This window comes from Oryctolagus cuniculus, chromosome 16, assembly GCF_051225735.1.
Source record: "Oryctolagus cuniculus isolate XC-2025 breed Fujian yellow rabbit chromosome 16, ASM5122573v1, whole genome shotgun sequence".
In the NCBI taxonomy this organism is placed as follows: domain Eukaryota; kingdom Metazoa; phylum Chordata; class Mammalia; order Lagomorpha; family Leporidae; genus Oryctolagus; species Oryctolagus cuniculus.
The window spans coordinates 57126946-57146379 of NC_142882.1; the positions used below are offsets into that span (position 1 = coordinate 57126946).

Consider the following 19434-nt stretch of genomic DNA (forward strand, 5'->3'; position numbering starts at 1 on the left):
AGTATGTTAAAATTTAAAATTTATAAAAAAAAATATATATATGTAATCAAAAATTCTGCTTCTCTCTTGCCTCATGTTTTTTCTTGGTAGAATCAAAACCCAAAACCACAGGGCTGGCAAATTCCACCAAAATGAACTTTATATTTACAAAAGAGTTCATAAATAAGGCAATTTTAAAGACACAACACATCATCATATGCATTACACAAATCCAAACTTCCACTCTAGCTCCCTTTCTCTTATTTGATTAATTCTACCCAAGACATCAACTTTGGCCCACGTTTATGAAACAAACTACTTGAATAGTCTAAGAAATACTCCAGAGGGGTTGGAGTGAGGGCCTCACTAATGAACTAAACATCTTAAGTTAAAAGTAAGACAAGGCAAATATTTTCATAAAGGCTTTGGCAGTTTTGATTATCCTAGTTGCTTTAAGTATGGAACAAAGAATGTGGCCATTTTCAAGAGACTCATAAAAAGGCTTGAAACCCTGAGACCTGACACCCAGAACGCCAACCCCAGCCTGTACCCTTCACAAAAGCAGCCCTGTATAACAAGCTCTACTTGGAGGGGAGGCTGTGCTGAGCAGAAATCGTTGGGAGTTATTTGAAATATCACACATCTGCAATGGTCAGATTCTAATACATACAGCAGTGGTGGGAGGCCCCATGGAATAGCAGACCAAACAATGCAATACAGCTTGGACATATCTGAATAGTAGAAAGTCATTCAGAATACTTCCCAACTCGGGTGAAGTTTGGTTTTGCCAAAAGCTTTAATCAAATATTATTATGGTTTTTAAAATGCTATTTTACTTTATGTTTGTTGAATTCTTTATTTAGGCATTACTTAACTACTATGTAAATTTAAAATGCTATCTCAAAAAATAAAAACAATTAAGTTGAAAAAAATGTTTAAGTGTGGTTACCGTGCACTGTAAAAAGTTGTAGTAATTAACACATCCTGTAACGTTCTGGAAGTAGGAAGCCTCGTTGGTTAAGTCGCCATCGAGTAGCTTATCCAGTATCTAGGTCAGGAGACAGGAAAGGGAGAAGGAAAACATCAGGCTGAGTGACAACGTACGGGCTGTGTCACTTCATTCCTTCAATAACTCCCTCACTCGTCAAGGTTCCATTTAACAGGCACTGGCTGCACATCCTCTGGGCTACACAGTGGCCTAGGCATAGGGGAAATCGCCATGAACCAGACGGCCCGGAAGTCCTCTGTCGCAAGCTTACAGGGTACAATAAATGAGCATCACCAGGTGAAATGTATAGGCTGTGAGAGTGAAGGCGGCTACAGAGCAGGAAGTGTGGAGTGCATGTGTGCACGCGTGCGTGGACCCTGCAGGGAGGAGGCTCTCACTTAGAGCATGCGCAAGAATTAAGACGTGTTAAGAGAGGCACATCCCAGGCAGCGCCCACAGCCAGCCCGGAGGCCTCCACAGTGGCCCTGAGCCCGGCAGGAAGAGCTGCCTTAGTGTGGGTCGTGGACTGCTCACCCACAGCAGGAGAGAGGACATAGGCCCAGACCCAAGAGCCGGGAGCTGGTGGGGTCCACTTTGGACTGCTAGATTCAGAAGGCCCCATGAGCAGCTGCGAGGGGAGCAGTGGGCAATTCGGGTGCTTTCCTCTAGCCACCGTTAGCTGCGAGGAGGCAGGTGGGGTGGCACACACAGATGCAGCCAGGGCTGGGCTTTAACCAAGGGTGTGGAGGACCTTGAGAGGGGCTTGGGGCTTGGGGATGTATGTAAGGGCTGACCTTGGCTTTTGGGTGGATAACTAGAGAAATACAGCCTTCAAGAGGTCCTGAAGAGGCTCTGGGATCAGCGGGTTGTGGGCCTGTAGGGTTGGTACAAGTGACCTGGAAGGACGCATGGTGGTAGCTGGAGAAAGGTGTTTGAATGTGAGGCTGTGGAGTGGCTGCTGGAGTATTTTTGTTTTTGTTTTCTGTCTTGTTTTGGGTTTTTGGTAGCAAGAATGAGCAGCTAAGGAGGATGAGATTGTACAAGAGGCCGCCAAGGCATTGAGAGACGAGTATTAAAGTGGTCACCAGCGTGGACACTGCGGTCATCAACAACGATGACAGGAGTGATGCTGGAGAGTGACAGTGGGGCAGGAGCTAAGCGATTCGGAGGACAAGGAGGAGAGACCAGGGCACGGCACACACTACAGCAGGAGCCCTCCCTCCGTCCCCTGCCCCCACCCCGCCCAGAACAGGAAAGCAAAGCTCAGTGCTTGAGGCAGTGGCAGGAACTGTGATCGGGAAGCCGCAATGGGGGCATCTGCTCTTCCTGTGAACCTAGCGGCACAAAGAAGGTGGGCGGGGGACAGCCGCCCTGCAGCCCACTGCAGTGTCCTCAGGGGAGAGCCAGGTCTGGGTAAAGCGAGGTGAGGCAGAAGGGAGGAATCGCAGAACAGAGTGTGGACATGGGGGGTTTGTTGACACATTAAGTTGTAAGCAGGCAGGACAAGGTCCTTGTGAAATCATTTTAAGAAATGAGTTTAGCAGATTTTGAAAATAGTCCATCAAACATGAACTTGGGTTTCTTATAAGAGACAGTGTTACCCTAATTTTACAGAAACACACAGAGGTTGCTAAGGACATTCCCCTAACAATGCCAGAGGTGAGACAGAGCCCCAGCCTGCACACTCAGCCACACCCTTACCGGCTGCCCCAGCAGACAGATTGCAGTGTATCCTGGCCCTCAGTACTTTCTGCCCAGGCTTTGGATTTACCATAACACCTCGCTATTTAAATATGTTTCTTCATCAAACATGAAGGAACTTGACTTATATTAACATTGGTCCAGGATCAAGGAGCACATATGGCAAAGAACATCACTGGGGAAAGGGGTGGTGGTGGCGGGGACAATTACTATTCTTCCACAATGCCACCAGTCCTCAGAGTCCCCTCACCTGGCTGTGCACAACACGGGGCTGCTTCTAAAGGAATGACCACCATCGACGGTGAACCCTGAACCCAGAGGACTGTGACAGCCCAGCGGCTGTCCTGAAGGCACGTCGCTCTCAGAGCTCATCTTTAGAACTATGTTCAACACCAATGGGAGGGTGAATGATGTCAACCTTTACAGAGGGATTTGCTTTCAAAAAGAGTTACAACTCATTTGCCGCACAACAGATAAGGATGGGGGGAAAGACTCAGGAAATCCAATTTCTGCTCCAAACTTGTTTCACAAGGAGAGAATTTTGTGAGCCTGGAAATTCACTGCACCCCACCTGGGCCCCTCCAGCCTCATCTGTAAAATGTGTATGTGTGACCATGTACGTGTTTGTGTGTCTGACTGTATGCATGTCTCTGGGTGCCCATGTACACATCTGTGTGTCCACTGTGTTATGTGCATTTCTGTGTGTGTGACCATGTTCCTGTGTGTATCTGGCTAAGTGCATGTGTGTGTCCATATGCTTGTATGTGTGACTGTGTATATCTATGTGTGTCCATGTGTGTGATCATGTGCATATCTGTGTGTGTGTGTAAAGGGGTAGTGTATGATCTATCTCTAAAGCCCCTCCAGCTGGTCTTTGATTAACTAAACCGTTTTAAAGAATCAGAGCAAACAGGCTTTATCATTTAGGCTGGAAATTATGACAGTGTATGCTCTTGTTTTCAGAATTTCTTGGAGTCTCCCATTGCCTTCACTGAAATACATTTCAACCACCAGTAGTTTACTGCCCTGAGTATCATCTGTCTACTTGTCTTGGACAAGCAAACACCTTTATGTTTTCAGTCTTCATGGAAGACCCTGGGACAATGGTCAAACAGGTCTTCCATACCTTCAAGGGTTATTTTTGCTTTTGTTTTTTTTTCTTGACAAATGTAGTTTGGGACTATATAGCCTCCTATGCCACCGTCTTCTTATCTCTGAGGACACAGAATACTTGGGAGTTCCACCACTCAGCTTACTCCAGCACCCGCCACGGTCTTCTCCCTGCTTTCCTAATGCCTCTGGGCCTCTCAAATATCCCCGTGTGCTTCTTTAAAGACATATCAAGTGTCTCTCTTGTAAACTGGTCTAACATCACATACAATTTGATGTGGTTTTTTTAAGATTTTATTTATTATTTATTTGAGAGGTAGAGTTACAGACAGAGGGAGAGAGAGAGAGAGGTTTTCCATCTGCTGGTTCACTCCCCAAATAGCCACAACTGCTAGAGCTGGGCCCATCTGAAGCCAGGAGCCAGGAGCTTCTTTCGGGTCTCCCATGTGGGGGTAGGGGGCCAAGGATTTGGTCCATCTTCTACTGCTTTCCCAGGCCATAGCAGAGAGCTGGATCGGATGGAGCAGCTGGGACTAGAACCTGCGCCCATATGGGATGCTGCTGCTGCAGATGAAGGATTAACCTACTGTGCCACAGTGTTAGCCCCTGATATTATTTCTAAAAGTTCATTTCTTTTCCCCTTTTCTGACCACTGCAGCAGACAGCCTGAAAACAGTCTTGAAAGCACTGTCATGGCAAGTTGAAGCATGATTCTCCATGTCTCCAAGATCTCTCTTCCTTTGGGTTACAACTATGCAAGAAATCCTGAAGCCACACCTGCTATCCCTGTACCAACAAAGGACAGCTCCTGAGTGCCCTGCGGGACAGCTTGGATTTCCCTCTCTTGATCCACCTGCGCAGCTTGCCACGGTCAGAATGCAGAGCAAGGGCAGTCACTGGCTTAGGAGACTTCGGGGTGGGGGGTGGGGGGCTGCCTCCTGTTGTGAAGTAGAGGATAAATTTGTGCCACCCCTTCTTTTCCCCAGATTTGCATGTCTCCTGTCTCGATAGGAACCTACCATTCAGCAATGCCCAGAATATAGTTAATATCAGACTCCTACCTCAATAACAAAAAGATGCCAGGGGTATTGCTACAATGTGTATGACTAACAACAGCCAGATTACAGTCCTCAAAATCCAACCTTTGCCTCATTTATGATGTGTCAAACATAAACATGGCAAAAATACCTAAGGGGGCCAGCATTGCAGTATAGGGGGTTAAGCTGCAACCTGCGATGCTGGTATCCCATATGGGAATGCCATATTTTCAATCCAGCTCCCTGCTAATGCACCTGAAAAGGCAGTAGAAGATGGCCCAATTGCTTGGTCTCCTGCCACACACATGGGAGAGTCAGATGATATCCCAGGCCCCTGGCTTTGGCCTGGCCCAGCGCCCTGCCATTGACATCATTTAGGAAGTGAACCAGTTGCATGGAAGATTTCTCTCTCTGCTTCTCCTTCTCAGTGAACTCTGCCTTTCAAATAAATCAATAAACCCTTAAGAAAAAAAAAAAAAAAAAGAACCTAAGAGTGATTGTTCACACATGGCCTTTGCACTGGCAGAAAAAAAAATACCCAGCTTCCTGTATCATAATATTTAATGCATGCTTCCACTTGAAATAACCAAAGAAGAAAACAAAAGGGTGAAGAACTTGACCATATTATCAGATTCTCAAATTTAATTTTAGGGGAGTACTGTAACAATATCCACAAATTCCACTGGCCCTTTGTAGAAGTTTCAAATTACTGCCCTTGGTAGTCTTTGTTCCTGACACACAGGAACACGTGACGTTTGTTAAACACTGCAGCCACTTCTCCAGCGGAAACCCTGTGCGTGGCTATGCCCCCATGGACGGCTGAGAGTGCGCGTGGAAGCACACATGCGTCCATCCTTGGGAGCCTTTCCTCAGACTGCCATAGGATGGGGAGGCCTCTAGGTGCCAAGCAGCATTCCAAGACACTGAAACAGCTGACGAAAGACACAGGTAAACTGCGAGACCATCTTAGGTGTGCAACACAGGCAACTCCTGTGTTTGCTGTGAGCCCTGAGCCTGCCCCTCTCAGACGGCAGGGCAGCGCGCTCTCCTCTAACAAGCACTGCCCCCAGCTGCCTGGGGCTGCCGCCGCCCCCTCCTCAACTCAGCTGGTTCTCATTGCTCGGGAGTAACACAGGGCCCCAGAACTCACTTCAAAGGCCTGCAGCCAGTTCCCCTTCTTGATGTGTTTTATGCACTCATCACACTCCTTCTGGAAGTGCTTTCTCTGCTTCTCATCCAGTATGCCGATTTGGTACAGGAATGCTGCATAGCCGCCTATAATCTGAGGACAAAAGAGACGCACGTCAGAGCCGCAGACCCGGAGCAGGACAGAAGTGACGGGAGCCTGTTTGCTTGATGGAGTAACCCTCTTTAATTGTCACTCTTGTGTTGGCATCAGCTGTGTAAGGCAATTACAGGCACACATACACAACGCATACACACATCTCACAAAACCTAACACACACATGCACATACTTGCACTAAATGCCAACATGGGCTGACATACTAAGTTGACATGTTGAAGCACTGACTAAAAGCTAGAAGATTTAAGTCATAAATTTAATTAGTGTTTCCCTTTCTCAAGGTAGGCCTCAGAGAGGAGCCTTCCATCTGATTAAGGGGCACTTAGCTTCCATACAGGACAATATGGAAAGAAAAATCAAAACACGTACTGATTCAGGATCACAATATGCATCTCCAAGAGCGATTCCCTTCAGGTTGAACTTGGACACCCTCACGGGGTTGAGAGTGTGGATGTAGTACGCGATGGCCGGCACATACTTCCCTGCATACGACTGAGAAGGACAGAGTTGGAACAAACCATCACAAATCCACGCTAGTACAATGCTACACACTGAAGCTCATCAAAATAACAATACAGACAGGCATTTGGTCTAGGGAAGCACCTAGGTTCAAGTCCCGACTCCACTCCGGATTCCCGCTTCCTGCTTATGCATACCCTGGGAGGCAGCAGTCAGGTCCTGGACACTCCCATGGGAGACCTGGACTGAATGCCAAGTTCCAGCTTTGCCCTGGCTCAGCCCCACCACTGTGAGCATTTGGGGAGTGAACTAGCGGATGGGAGCTTTCTATATGCCTGTATCTGTCTCTGCCTCTGTCTCTCAAAAAAAAAAAAAAAAAAAAAAAAAGAGTTCTACCTTGTATGGTACCCTCCATAATCTAAATTCCTTCCAAGTTATGATAAAAATATAATTTAGACAAGATCTCTTCATGGACGCAGCTCTCTCTTGTACAGTAATAATCACTTAGGAAAGGCACTGAATCAAAACAATTTATCCATTCAAACTCAGGAGTACATTTTAGCTTCCTTCTGGCAATATAAGAACGCATTTCTATGTCTGAAACCAGATTTATTGCATAACTGTGCTGCACTGTCTTGTTACTGACAATAAGTGAACATTCATCAAATAAAATTTCTGTAAGATGACAAAAAAGCACATATTCTCAAGTAACCATTTAATGGGTAAAGATGTTTTATTATTTTAGGGTTTATTCAACAACTTATAGGCTTATTGGCCAACTCTTCTGTCAAAGGCATTACGGCTAGATATTGGAAGAGACAGAAGAATGAATAAAGACCAAAATTTCCTGCATAAAGTTCACACTTTCTAAAAAATACATTATGGAAATGTTGACTCAGACATGATAAAGCAACGTTTCCATTTCATGGATTATTATTCCCAGGATGCCCTACTGCCCAGCAGAAAACATACTCAAAGGTGGTGCAGTGAGTTCAGCTTTTCCAGGACACCCATATCCCATATCAGAGGGTCAGCTGGAGTCCCAGCTCCTCTGCTTCTGATCCAGCTTCCTGCTACTGCATCTGGGAATTCAGGAGATGATGGCCCAAGGACTGGGTCACTACCACATATGTGAGAGACCTGGATGGAACTTCAGGTTCTTGGCTTCATCCTGGCTGGCCCAGCAGTAGCTTTTATAGACATTTGGGGAGTGAACCAGTAAATGGAAGATGGATCTCTCTCTCTTTCTCTGGCTCGCTCTCTTTCTCACTCATTCACTCTGGCTTTCAAATAAATGAAATTAAAAAAAAAAAAAAACACTTGGCAAAAGAACGAGTTCTTTGGCATTACTTCTAAATATTTCTTCTCTACAGGAAATCAGTACAAATACTAAAAAGTATGTCTTCCAGTGATATAATCATTCAAGTCATCTTGCTTTAAGACCTGGCAATAAAACACCTCTGTTGAATCTGAGATGGAAGGCCATGTACTTTAAATTGCTCTATAAGCTGATGAGGAAATACTTAGCCAAAAACATGTGCATTTTTATGGTACCTTTCTCTTGTGACCATCATGTGTACCTGGGATATATCCAGGCAGGAAATTAAGAAAAAACCCCACTCAATTTGAGCATCTCTATAAACTCGGCTATTTCACATCCTTTGAGTGAACTTAAGGGGAGACACTGTTTTCCTCTACGATACAATGAAGAAAACAAGGGTCTGTCCCCAGCTGGAATTCTATCCAGGGCTAACTGCCTCCACAGCGCCCAATTCTCATATCAAACATTTCAGTCAACCGTCCTGGGGTATACATGAATCTGGAACAAAAGCTTGCACTTGTCCATACCACGTTTGCTAAGTTGACCATTTGTGAAAACAAGACAGTGAGATGGGTAGTTCCAAAATCACATCTAAAGCCAGATTATTCAATATTCAGTCCATGTCTGCTAAGCTAGCAGTGATAATGTTTATCTCATTTTATGCTTCCTAATGACTATCATACACTTCCTTGCTTGGTGTCAGTGTGACAAATCCCTCATTGCCTTTTGCATTAATCATCCCTTTGGTTGAGTGACTCAAACTCTCACTCAGTAGACAATTATAGGATTATTTTATGGAAAACAGACACTGAAACATTATAATGAAATTTCAATTATTTTCACTCTCCTTGTTGAGACATATTTCTGTATTCCTTTTCTTTTTACAAAATCAAACTTATTTTTCTTGCAACATTTCTTTCTCGACTTAATTATTTCTTTGACCATCCAACTTACTTCAAAAAACTATCAGACAATAAATCAAGTATGTTTTATTTCACCCAGTTTTTCCTTTCCTATGTATTTTTTTTTACAAAGATTAGATTGCCTCTCAGTGGGGGAAGAATTTAGGTGTGATTTCCCTACGGATTGGAAATGAATTAGATGGCCCCTTAGCTTTTAATTATGATCCCGTGACTTTTATGAACTCTTGCTCCTTTTGTTCCAGGTTCTTCCCATGACAACAACAGCAACACCAGCCAGAGCTCTCAGAATCAGGGCTGCTCTGACCTCCCAAGTGCACTCCCCAATGTGGGCAGCAGCTGGTCAATGCTGCCCTGAAGTCTGTGAGTTAACCCCAACCTCCCAACATCAGATCAGACTCTGGCCTCATAAAAGCTCAGAGCAACATCAAAGCCATTATAAAAGAAAAGAGGGAAAACACATCCAGAAACTCTCTGAACACATATTATTTTAGGATTCGGCCACGACTTTCCCTATGAGGCACTCAGCCAGATAAACATACATCTAACACAACAAATCCCACTAGCTTAGCAATTCACACATCTGGATTTTAGACTCCTCTTATGATGACTTTCTTATATTTAAAGGCACTTCAAGCTGCAAATTCTAGCACTGTTCTTGTTTGGTTAATTTTTCCCATGGTGACCATAAGTTGAACTCACCTCCAACATGAAGGCCTAGAGATATTAGGGTATGTTTGCACATGCCTGTATTTGCTGGAGCTTAAAGAAGCAATAAACCTCCAGTTCTCTTCCTACATCAGAAGGATCTCGGAATTCAGCTCTCAAGCCTTATTTCCCCCGAGAGAGAGAGAGAGAGAGAGAGAGAGAGAATATCTGAATTCTGGTGTGCAATCTTTCTGAGTTGGTAAATGATGTTTGGAATGGCCTAATGGAAATCACGTGAGAAGCACATTGTACTTGTAAAAATAGCCTAGAGAGAATGTAATGCTTGCTTAATTATCCAGATGTGTAAAAACACAAGAAACTGGACTTAAAGGAACTTGTAATTGTGTACTCCGTGTGCATTTCTCCCTTCTTACATGTTTCAACAACAGTCGACGTACTGTACCACTGCCCTCCGGTTACTTTTAAGAGAAGAAAAAATATTTCCTATCTAAAAATCAAGTTTCAATCAGCTCCTCCAGAAACAAAAAAAAAAGTGTCAGAGAATAATATTATAATGGAAACAATGTCCTCTTACAGAAATTTCACATATGTTCATAGTTACTATTGTTTAAACTACTCTCAGTGGGCTACATTTCTTACTGAAGTTTAATAGAAAAAAAGTCAATGCAATTATACTGATTCTCCTCCTTGCTTCTAGGAATACTTCACACACACACACAAAAAAATTCCGAACTTTATTAGCAAAATGCAACAACTTCTGAAATGAGATGCACCTAACAAAGTTTGCCCAATCGCAGGCCTTACTCCCCAGCCTCTGTGTGGCAGAAACGGGGGTCGTCCGTTTCAGGAATGGCAGATGGAGGCCCTGCAGGTCACTCTTAGCCCCTTGCCCTGCTCTGTCCTACTCAGCAGCCATCTGGCTAAAATGATGCCTCTTTGAAAGACCCACTGCTGGCCTGGTGGCCACTCCTCCTCCTCCACATCTCCAAGAGGAAACAAGGTGGGCTACCCTTTGGGAAAGAGTCTTACCCATCCTCGGCCTTCAGCTCTCCAAGCACCTTGCTAGAGCCAGAACGGAAGGAGTAAGAGAAGCTGAGTGCCTGGAGGGGAACTTCACGCACAGGCTGGACACTCAAGGCAAGCACCCCATGCTGGTGAAAATCCTTAATGTAACGCAGTGAAACACCAGCAAGCACGGAAGAGGACAGGATTAGACTAGGGTGAGCTGGATTTCTTCCAGCCTTGGGTCTCACTTCCTCGCTACCATTAGTTTCTCTGAGGAGAGATGTGTGGTCCTAAAACGGTCAGTTGAGAAAAGTAATGAATGAGAAAAGCCGTGTTGTGGTAATCGCTACAATTTCCTAGACATTTCTAGACCATGTGTCATCTAATTTCAAGACCACATTGCTGCGTTGTTTTTTTTTTAAAGGCTTCTAACAAGAATAGGACTTTATCAAAGCATCTACTTCTCTTAAATATGAGCTTAAAATGAAACTTGCAAACTGTACAGGCACAGACACAAAGCCAATGTGTTTTGATCTGTAGCCAACTTGTAGTCACATAAACTCAGACAAAGGTACGTGCTGCCTTCCAAATGATATATTTGTCTTTAGCACCGAGAGGATGCTTCTGTTTAAAAAAAAAAAAAATCTATTTGTGACAGGCAGAGGTGAACAAATGTACCCTTAGCCCACTTAATCTGACCTCAGTGCCAATTTGGAGAAACCCAGTTTGAAGCCAGGTGACTCAATTAGATGAATAAACCCCTTTGTCTCAAAGCCAGACTGCAGCAAATTTGACTTTTAAATAAGGAGTATGAACCCACTAGGTCACAGTCAACGAACGAAGTCCTTTGTTTGCTCACTGTAGATAGAATTCATAAGGTTGAAGCTGCATAATGGGTTCAACTTAGCATTTCCTGTCCCCAACCTGGACATCTCATTTGATCAAGCACTGCTTATGTCTCTGGGTTCCTTGGTCCAGCATGGTAGCTCCCTTCAGACAAAGCTTATAATGACTTCTCATCTACTCCTATTCTTTCCTATGCAACTAAAGAATCCATAAATACTTATTGCTTTGATTTGGAAACACAACCCAAGAGCCAGAGACCCAACTTGCAAACATTTCCATATGCCCCTGTTCAGTTCTTTGGATTGCAGCATAAGCCTTGATTTTTGTAATATTAAACTTATTAAGTAGTCACAAATTCGTTTTCAATTCTAAAACAAAATATTGGCAAGTACAGATGAACATAACCAAAAATAGACACTCATTATGGGCTCAAGAGTTAAAACAGCTTGATTGTTATCTAATAAAATTCAGCAGGTTCCAAGCCTCAAAAAATAATTGCATTCCAAGGAATTCAAATCTTTATATCACTTGAAACTTCTACTTACTCTATAAAACTTTATCATCAAAGCCAAGTCTTTATGATAAAAACGAAGTCTGGGACAGAGAGACACAGATATCCTAGAAGCCAGGGAGCTTCCTTTGTGTTTGTCTAAGGTTGATACCCAGAGATTCTGCAAGAATAATGGAAGAGGATGATACTTGATTCCTTTTATGGGAAACGGGTCTGTGCTGTGGGAAGAGGCAGTACTGACGACAATGCAGTTTCAAGGAGAGAGTACTCAGTTCCAGAGATCTCTGCAGGCAGGGTTACAACCCTCAGCTAATTCCTTCACTGCAGCCTTCAGGCTGCGGAGTCTGGCTGCTTAGGTTCCGCTTCGGTTTGAATACAATCTGCTCCCTGAACTCATGCAGGAGTTTAAGCCCCAAAGTCGTAAGTTAATGGTATTAAAAGGATAGAAGTTTTATTTAATCATGGAAGGTGATTAGACTGGGTTAGGTTGTTAGGATGAATTGATTGTCATGACTGATTCCCAGTGGCTTCACAAGGAGACACGTAGACAGATGTGGACTCCCTCTTGCCACATGATGTTCTTGGGACCCAGCAATGTCATCACTGGAAGATATACCAATGGGACCTGACCGATGGTGGATTGTGAACTTCCAGAACCATGGGCCAAAATGAACTTCTTCCCTGTATAAAGTTAGCCTGACTCAAGTATTTCACCAGAGTAATGCAAAGTTCAAAGTAACGTAAGTTCTGATTCTGGCTCCTCCACTTTCTGGCTGAGCGATTGTGTTGAGCCATAACTAACTTCTCTAAGCTTCAGTGATCTCACTTGCAAAATGTGGATAGTGATAACAGCACCTAATTCATAGGGTGACTATGAAGATCAAACAAGGGAATGCATGACACTGTGCTTAGCATAATGCCTGCCACATGACTCATTCTCAATTACATATGAATTAGACATTCTTGAAGGCTCCCTTCTAGCCATCAAATTCAATGATCTCAAGCCTGAACCAACAGGGCAATGGTGCAGATCTACATAAAATGATTGCAGGCCTACTGCTAGGAGAGTTCCCACTCCCTACCTTAGATGTCACTTCTCTACTTGCACAAGGGTTCTCCAAAGTCTCCTGTTACAAACACCTTCCCATGGGTTTAATTGATCAAGTCCTTTCTAAGAGCCAGTGAGCTGGTGACAAATCAGAACTGGGGAGAGAAACAGAACAATTATGATGGAGATGGAAGAAGCCCAAAGGTTAGCACAATACAATCTGGGAGAAGAAGGCTGAAGGTGGCAGGTTGACCATATAGTGGATCTGGAAAACAACAGAACAGGAAAGGGAGTTTGCAAAGCCTGGAACTTAGTATAGGAGGGAAAAGGACAATGAAAAGGAAACATGCGAGACGGCAATATCATTGATATTTTCACTTGGTCTAGCAACAGCCCATGCACAAGGCTACTCTAAGACACTCAGTGAACACTGTGCTTAGTACTGTCTAAAACAGATTAAACAAGCAAAGCTCTCACCACCTCCGCCCAAAGGAACATGATGGCTTCAACAGGGCTGTCCAACACTGTGCTCCAAACAGGATTTCACCCAGCAGATGAAAATACCTTTTCCTACTAAACTCATTAACTAATTTTTAAATTGCTTCAAAGTTTTGTCGTATCTGGCTCTTAAATTAGCCACAGTTGCATAACTGCCTATGGAGTCCACCGCTTTCTGCTGATTGAGGTGAGATGCCCAGTTTTAGCCACATCCCTCTACTGCCACAATCACCCCTAAGTGCTGGATCTTACCCTGGAGAGGAACAAGAAGCCACAAGCTTAGAGAACAATAGACAGTTCCCTCCACCTTGCCAGTCACCTGCCTGCCGTCTAGCAGGGCTGTGGATACTTGGGAGAGGTCTAGCGCCTGTGCCTGGAGAGCAAGTGCAATCTCAGGAGCGGCCGCTCGCTTGGAAAGGCTAACACCAACAAAGAGCTAATTATGGCAGCTGAACGCAGCTCGCTTCTCTTTTTGAAGCACATTTTCTTCATGCCTCAAGGAGAGTGATTTACAGACACATTTGTCTCCCTTTACACAAAATTAATTCCAGTTGGTGCTCTGGGCAGACATGAAGAGAAGGCAGGAGCTCAGGCAGACGGCCACAGGCCCACACTACTCCCTCTGCTGTAATGACACAGGGGTCCACAGGACAGGGTCAAGGAGCCTGGGGTGGATCCTGACATCCTTTGCTACTATCTGTCAAAAAAGCAAACAAACAGGAGCAGGCTTTCAGCCTAGTGTTTAAGACACTCATGTTCCGCATCGGAATGTCTGGGTTCAATCCCTGGCTCTGGCTCCCGACGTCCTGCCAAGGCAGACCTGACCCTGGGAGGCAGCACTGATGGCTCAAAGTGACTGGGTTCCTATCACTCATGTGGGAGATCTGGATCGAGTTCTCAGCTCCCTGCTCTGGCCCCAACCAGGCCCCAGTCACTGTGGGCATTTGGGGAGTAAACCAGCAGACCGGAGCTCCCGCTCTCTTTCTCACCTCTCAAATAAATAAAATTTAAAACCAATCGACTGTCTAATATAGACCATTAAGCTTCATCTTTATCTTTCAGGCAAAGTGAACTATTTCTTTTAAAAATGATTTCAGAATCACGGCCGCAGGGGCCATGAATCTGGCATAGTGGGTACAGCCACCACCTATGATGCCAGCATCTCACATGGGTGCTGGTTCATGTCCCAGCTGCTCCACTTCCAATCAGCTGCCTGACAATGGCCTGGGAAAAGCAATGGATGATGGCCCAAGTGTTTGGGCTCTTGCCAGCCACGTGGGAGACCCAGATGAAGTACGCAGCTTTGGCCTGGATCAGCCCTGACCATGGTGAGAAGTGATCTAGCAAGATGGAACATATTCTCTCTCTCTCTCTCTGACTCTGCCTTTCACATAAATAAATTAAAAAAAAAAAAAAAAACAGCCACAGAAGAGGAAACAATGGCACATTCCAGCAACGAGTGAACACAGCTTTGATTAACACTGCAGCTTCTGTCTACATGCATTAGGCCACGTGCTCTGGAGGCAAATGCATTCACGCGGCCTTTCCGCATGGAGAGCGATGGCAGTCACTGTAACGTGCTGGGTGCTCATCACAGCCCGTCTATGCTAAATAGTTGAGGAGGATCAGCTAATTAAACACACAAAACAATGCTACGCAGTAGGTACTATTATTATTTCCAGACTCTCTTGTACCAATATCAGGGCTCTGAACAGCTGCTCCAGACTCTTTGAGCATCAGGCTACCCTCATTCAAAGCACACAAACGTGAAGGATATTTAGGTCCAGGGGTTTTGCATAGAAAATCAGTAAATCATTTCTGGATCTATGCTTTTATATTTCAAGGAGCATTCTATAATTGAGCAGCAGTTTGCTCAGCCTGCCTAAGAGTGTGAGGAAATTAAGTTCAGAGGGAAAGGAACTTTCTTGAAATATTTATAAACACTTTTTTCCCAGCAGTGGTGGTGGTGGAAAGAGGGAGGGCGGGTTGGTCCTGTGTTAAAAGTGCAATTACTTTTAGATGCTTTACGAGCAAGCCTAGGGAACTGCCCTGGACTTGATCTCGTTTAAAAACTGACTCCTCTGTTTCTAAGATTAAAACAGAGGCCCAGAGAAGCTAAGAGGGTTTCCTAGAGGGAGCACGCATTAGCCTAGTGATTAGAATGCCAGTGTCTCATACAGAAACGCTTGGGCTCAATAGCTGCCTCTGGCCCGACTCCAGCTTCCTGCTAATGCACACCCTGGGACACCACAGGTGACAGCTCAAGTCCCTGCCACCACGTGGAAGACCCGGATTGAGCCCCCAGCTCCCAGCTACAGCTTGACCTCCAGTCCCAGCCAATACAGGCACCTGGGGAGTGAACTAGCGAGAGAGCTCACTCTCTCTCTCAAATAAATTAATCAAAAAATTTAAAAAGGTTTTCCTAGAATTATCCAGCGTGATCCCAGATCTCCTAATTATTAATCCAGAACTCCTTCCACTTTTTCATTCTTCTTCTGGCCTAAAAACAGAAGACAATGAGTTGGAATAATCCAGGCTGGAAAAATACCACATTGTAGTAATAAGACACCATCAAGGCTTCATTACCCAGTGTCCTTCCTTAAGCAAAGCAATGTCCCCAGAATCAGTGCATCCCATTCTTAGGAAGGTTATGCTCCCGACAACTGCGTCTTTACGTAGGCCTTGCGTCCTGCACTCACGTGCTCCTGCACCTCCTGTGAGGCACAGATTTCCTGGAAAGCATTCATCCCAGCAGCAAAGACTGCAAACAGAAAAATTCCTTTGCTTTATGCATTTGCAAGTTACATGTACAAAACCAACAGGCAGAACTGAAATAGATGAGTCAAGTTTTTCATCCAGGACTTTTGCATCTTTGCTAAAAGTTCAGCGTCACAGTTAACAATACCCTCACATTATTTGCAAGACAAGAAATTACACACTAAGCAGATCTCTCTTTGTTTCAAGGTGGAGACTTGGCATTTTCCAGGGTTGCTATCAAATGACGGGAATGTCACTGTCTGCCCCTAAAATCGCTTGGAAGACATGGAACAGCAGTGGATCACAGATAGAGGTTCCACATTATCCTAAGTGAACCTGAAGTGTAGTCTGCTAAACAGCTGGAGAAGCCTTTCCAAGGAGAAGGAGAAGCAAGCAAGCTTAAAGAAAGGAAGTTCCTAGGCCATTATCTTGCCTTTCCCTTGAGAAAAACAGAGGCTCGTGTTCTTGTTCACTCCCTTCGAGTGGACATCTGAATATGTCCTCCCAGCCTCCTTTCAGGCCTTCCTCTGGTGTCAGCCCTCGGCTCTCCCTCTGGAAGTCACTCAGCTCTCACTCTCAGGCCTTGTGCATCCGGGGGGTAGGGGGCACTGTGATCCTTCCAGTCCCAGGACACTGGAGGAGGCCTCGGGCACCACTGTTTCAGGCCACTCTGTATGCTTCATCCTCCTGCCCCCACTTCGGACAGGAACGGGGTCCAAGTGGATCATAGGAGATTCAGGAATATGGACGGAATTATTGAAAAAGAGAAATCAATCTTGTGGACTATATCTGCTCCAGCATGGGGTGGAAGAAAAGGGGCACCAGGTCAAAAGAATTTCCTTGAGACTGAAACCACAGAATTACAAAGCCCAGTGAATGAGACATGTCCTGATGGCAAGGTATGACTAATACACCCCTGTTTATCCTTAAAACTGCAGCTGAACTGTTACCCACTCTGGGTGGCCTTTCCTGAGGGTCCCATATTGTCACTTAGCTATCTGTACCTTTCCTGTGCAATTCATCTTTGTAGTTACTTCATTCTACTTCTAAGTATTAAGCCTTTGATGTCTTATTGATCACTGAATTCCTAACACAAGCTCAATTCCTCATGACAGTCTATCTAATTCAACCCTAACTCTCCCAGTGAATGCTGCATCCTCCACTGGTTTCCCTCACACATGATATACGGTGTACAGCCCACCGTGGGCAGCAGGGCTCCACGGAATTCACCTGCCTGTTCCTTCTCAGCTCCGAACACAAGGCTCCATGTCCGGAATGATCTCATCCAAAAATCACACCTTCCTCGCTCTCCAATTTTTGCCCTCCTGTATCTTTCTTTTGACAATCATCATTGCCTGATGTCACACTACATACTATATTTTTATTTTATTTTTCATTGTCAACCTTTTTTGAATGTATGAAGGCAGGATTTTTTTTATTTTGTTCACCATTATATTACTAATACCCAATGTGCTCAATATATTACTAATACCCTGTGTGCTCAATATATTATGGGTTGATACACAGTTTAGAAATTGCTATAAATTTAAAAGAATGAAAAAAGACAAATTTTAAAATTGAAACCAACATATACAAGTGAGCCTAATTATATAAAAACATTAAATTGTATCATAATGGCCCTAAATAATAGAAATTATATTTATTTATTTAGTTGAAAGTATTGCAGTGAGAGAGAGGAGAGACACAGAGAGAGAGAGAGAGGTCTTCCATCCACTGGTTCACTTCCCAAATGGGCACAATGGCCAGGGCTGGGCCAGAAGCCAGGAGCTTCCTCCAGGTCTCCCACATGGGTGCAGGGGCCCAAGGACTTAGGCCACCCTCTGCTGCTTTCCCAGGCATATCAACAAGGACCTGGACCAGATGCAGAGCAGCTGGACTCAAATTGGTACCCATGTGGGATGCAGGCATTGCAGATGGCAGCTTAACCTACTGTGTACAGTACTGGTCCCAGAATTAATTCTTATGACATTTAAACATAATATTTTGATCATAAACTTTTAGCGAGATATAATCTAAGTAGAAAAATAACTTCAATAAATATTTAAAGTAACTTGGAAATTCCTTGTTGGCACTAGTTTTGACACAGAAATTCTGAAACCTCTGTGGAGGTACTGCAGGACTGAGCAGAGGAGGGATGCTGTCAGAAGCCCCAGTTCTCAGTGCCAGGGAAGGCTGAACAATTGAACAATTACCACGCGAAGCAGAAGAGAATCCTGTGGTGTGGAGCTAGAACCATGAGCATCAGTGTAGAGTCATTTTGTCTCCTAACTCTGCCCATACAAAGTCTAAAAGAAAGGATGTCCGCATAGCAATGAGCACACACAGTGCTTGGGACTTGGTTCTTAAATACCACAGCCCCATTCAAAAAAGGCAGAGTTCCTGGAACAAACAAACAAAGGCAGTACAAGAAAGATGCTTCTGAGACATACATTTGTGCCAAAAAAACAAGGAAATGCTCAAAGACTAATGGGACTGTCGGAGAGTACAGGAGCCAGCTTGAAGGGGCTCCCAGTAACCAAATTTGGAACCGTACAAGCGTCAAAAACAATGACAGCAATAAATCTTAGCAGATCAAATAGAAATAGCCATGCTTGAGTTCACAGTGATATTTTTAAAAGCACATAATAGAGAAGAAGTGGAAGGAAGATCCTCTATACAGAAGAATGCCAGGTGACAGCTATGGAAAGATTAGAAAAGTCACCGCTTTACAACCTCCAGTGTACTGATCACACAGGAGCCTCAGTGGATACTAAAACTGCTGGGTGCCAGATGTAGGGGAAAAGATGTTCACACAGGCTCAGATTATTTATTAACTATACACAGAAGCAGGTGCCTTCAGAGCTGAGGCCTGGCAGAAGCCTGGTGATCAAATGATCAAGTTTAGCATCCTGGGAAAGGGGCAAACTGACATCATGTCCTTCCTGGCGGGATACAACAGAGATTACACAGTGCCGTCTGTGTAGTATTTTTGCACAACATTTGGAACAGCCTACAAGGCACCTGGGATAGACTCTCCAAGTCATCATCATGGGTAATAAGAGCAAATGCAGGGGACCGAGACGCGACCACCCACCACACCCCTCATGACGCACAGATCTCTACCCGGCCCAGTATCCGACAAAAATACGTGATGGAGGATATTCTGGAGATAATCAGACAATTTTGAATGTGGGCTGAATATTAACACTTTTTAAATGAATGATCCTCAACTGTCACAGTATATTTCAGTCCGGAGGATGCTGGGAGAGCACCAGAATACA

General features: G+C 44.4%; 1 protein-coding gene across 15 annotated transcripts in view; it reads right to left on the reverse strand.

Annotated features, from left to right (window-relative positions):
* CPVL (carboxypeptidase vitellogenic like) overlaps positions 1-19434 on the reverse strand; it is a 134604-nt gene that overhangs the window by 64030 nt on the left and 51140 nt on the right. For 14 of the 15 annotated variants that reach the window (XM_008261573.5, XM_089316053.1, XM_089316059.1 and 11 more), the window contains 3 exons: positions 6489-6611; positions 5966-6097; positions 929-1027 (listed from right to left, as the gene is read on the reverse strand). In XM_008261573.5, the coding sequence (XP_008259795.3) occupies positions 929-1027; positions 5966-6097; positions 6489-6611 (354 nt within the window). Of the gene's footprint in view, positions 1-928; positions 1028-5965; positions 6098-6488; positions 6612-15982; positions 16049-19434 lie in introns of those variants that run through there. The other variant, XM_089316062.1, reaches the window with a different exon arrangement.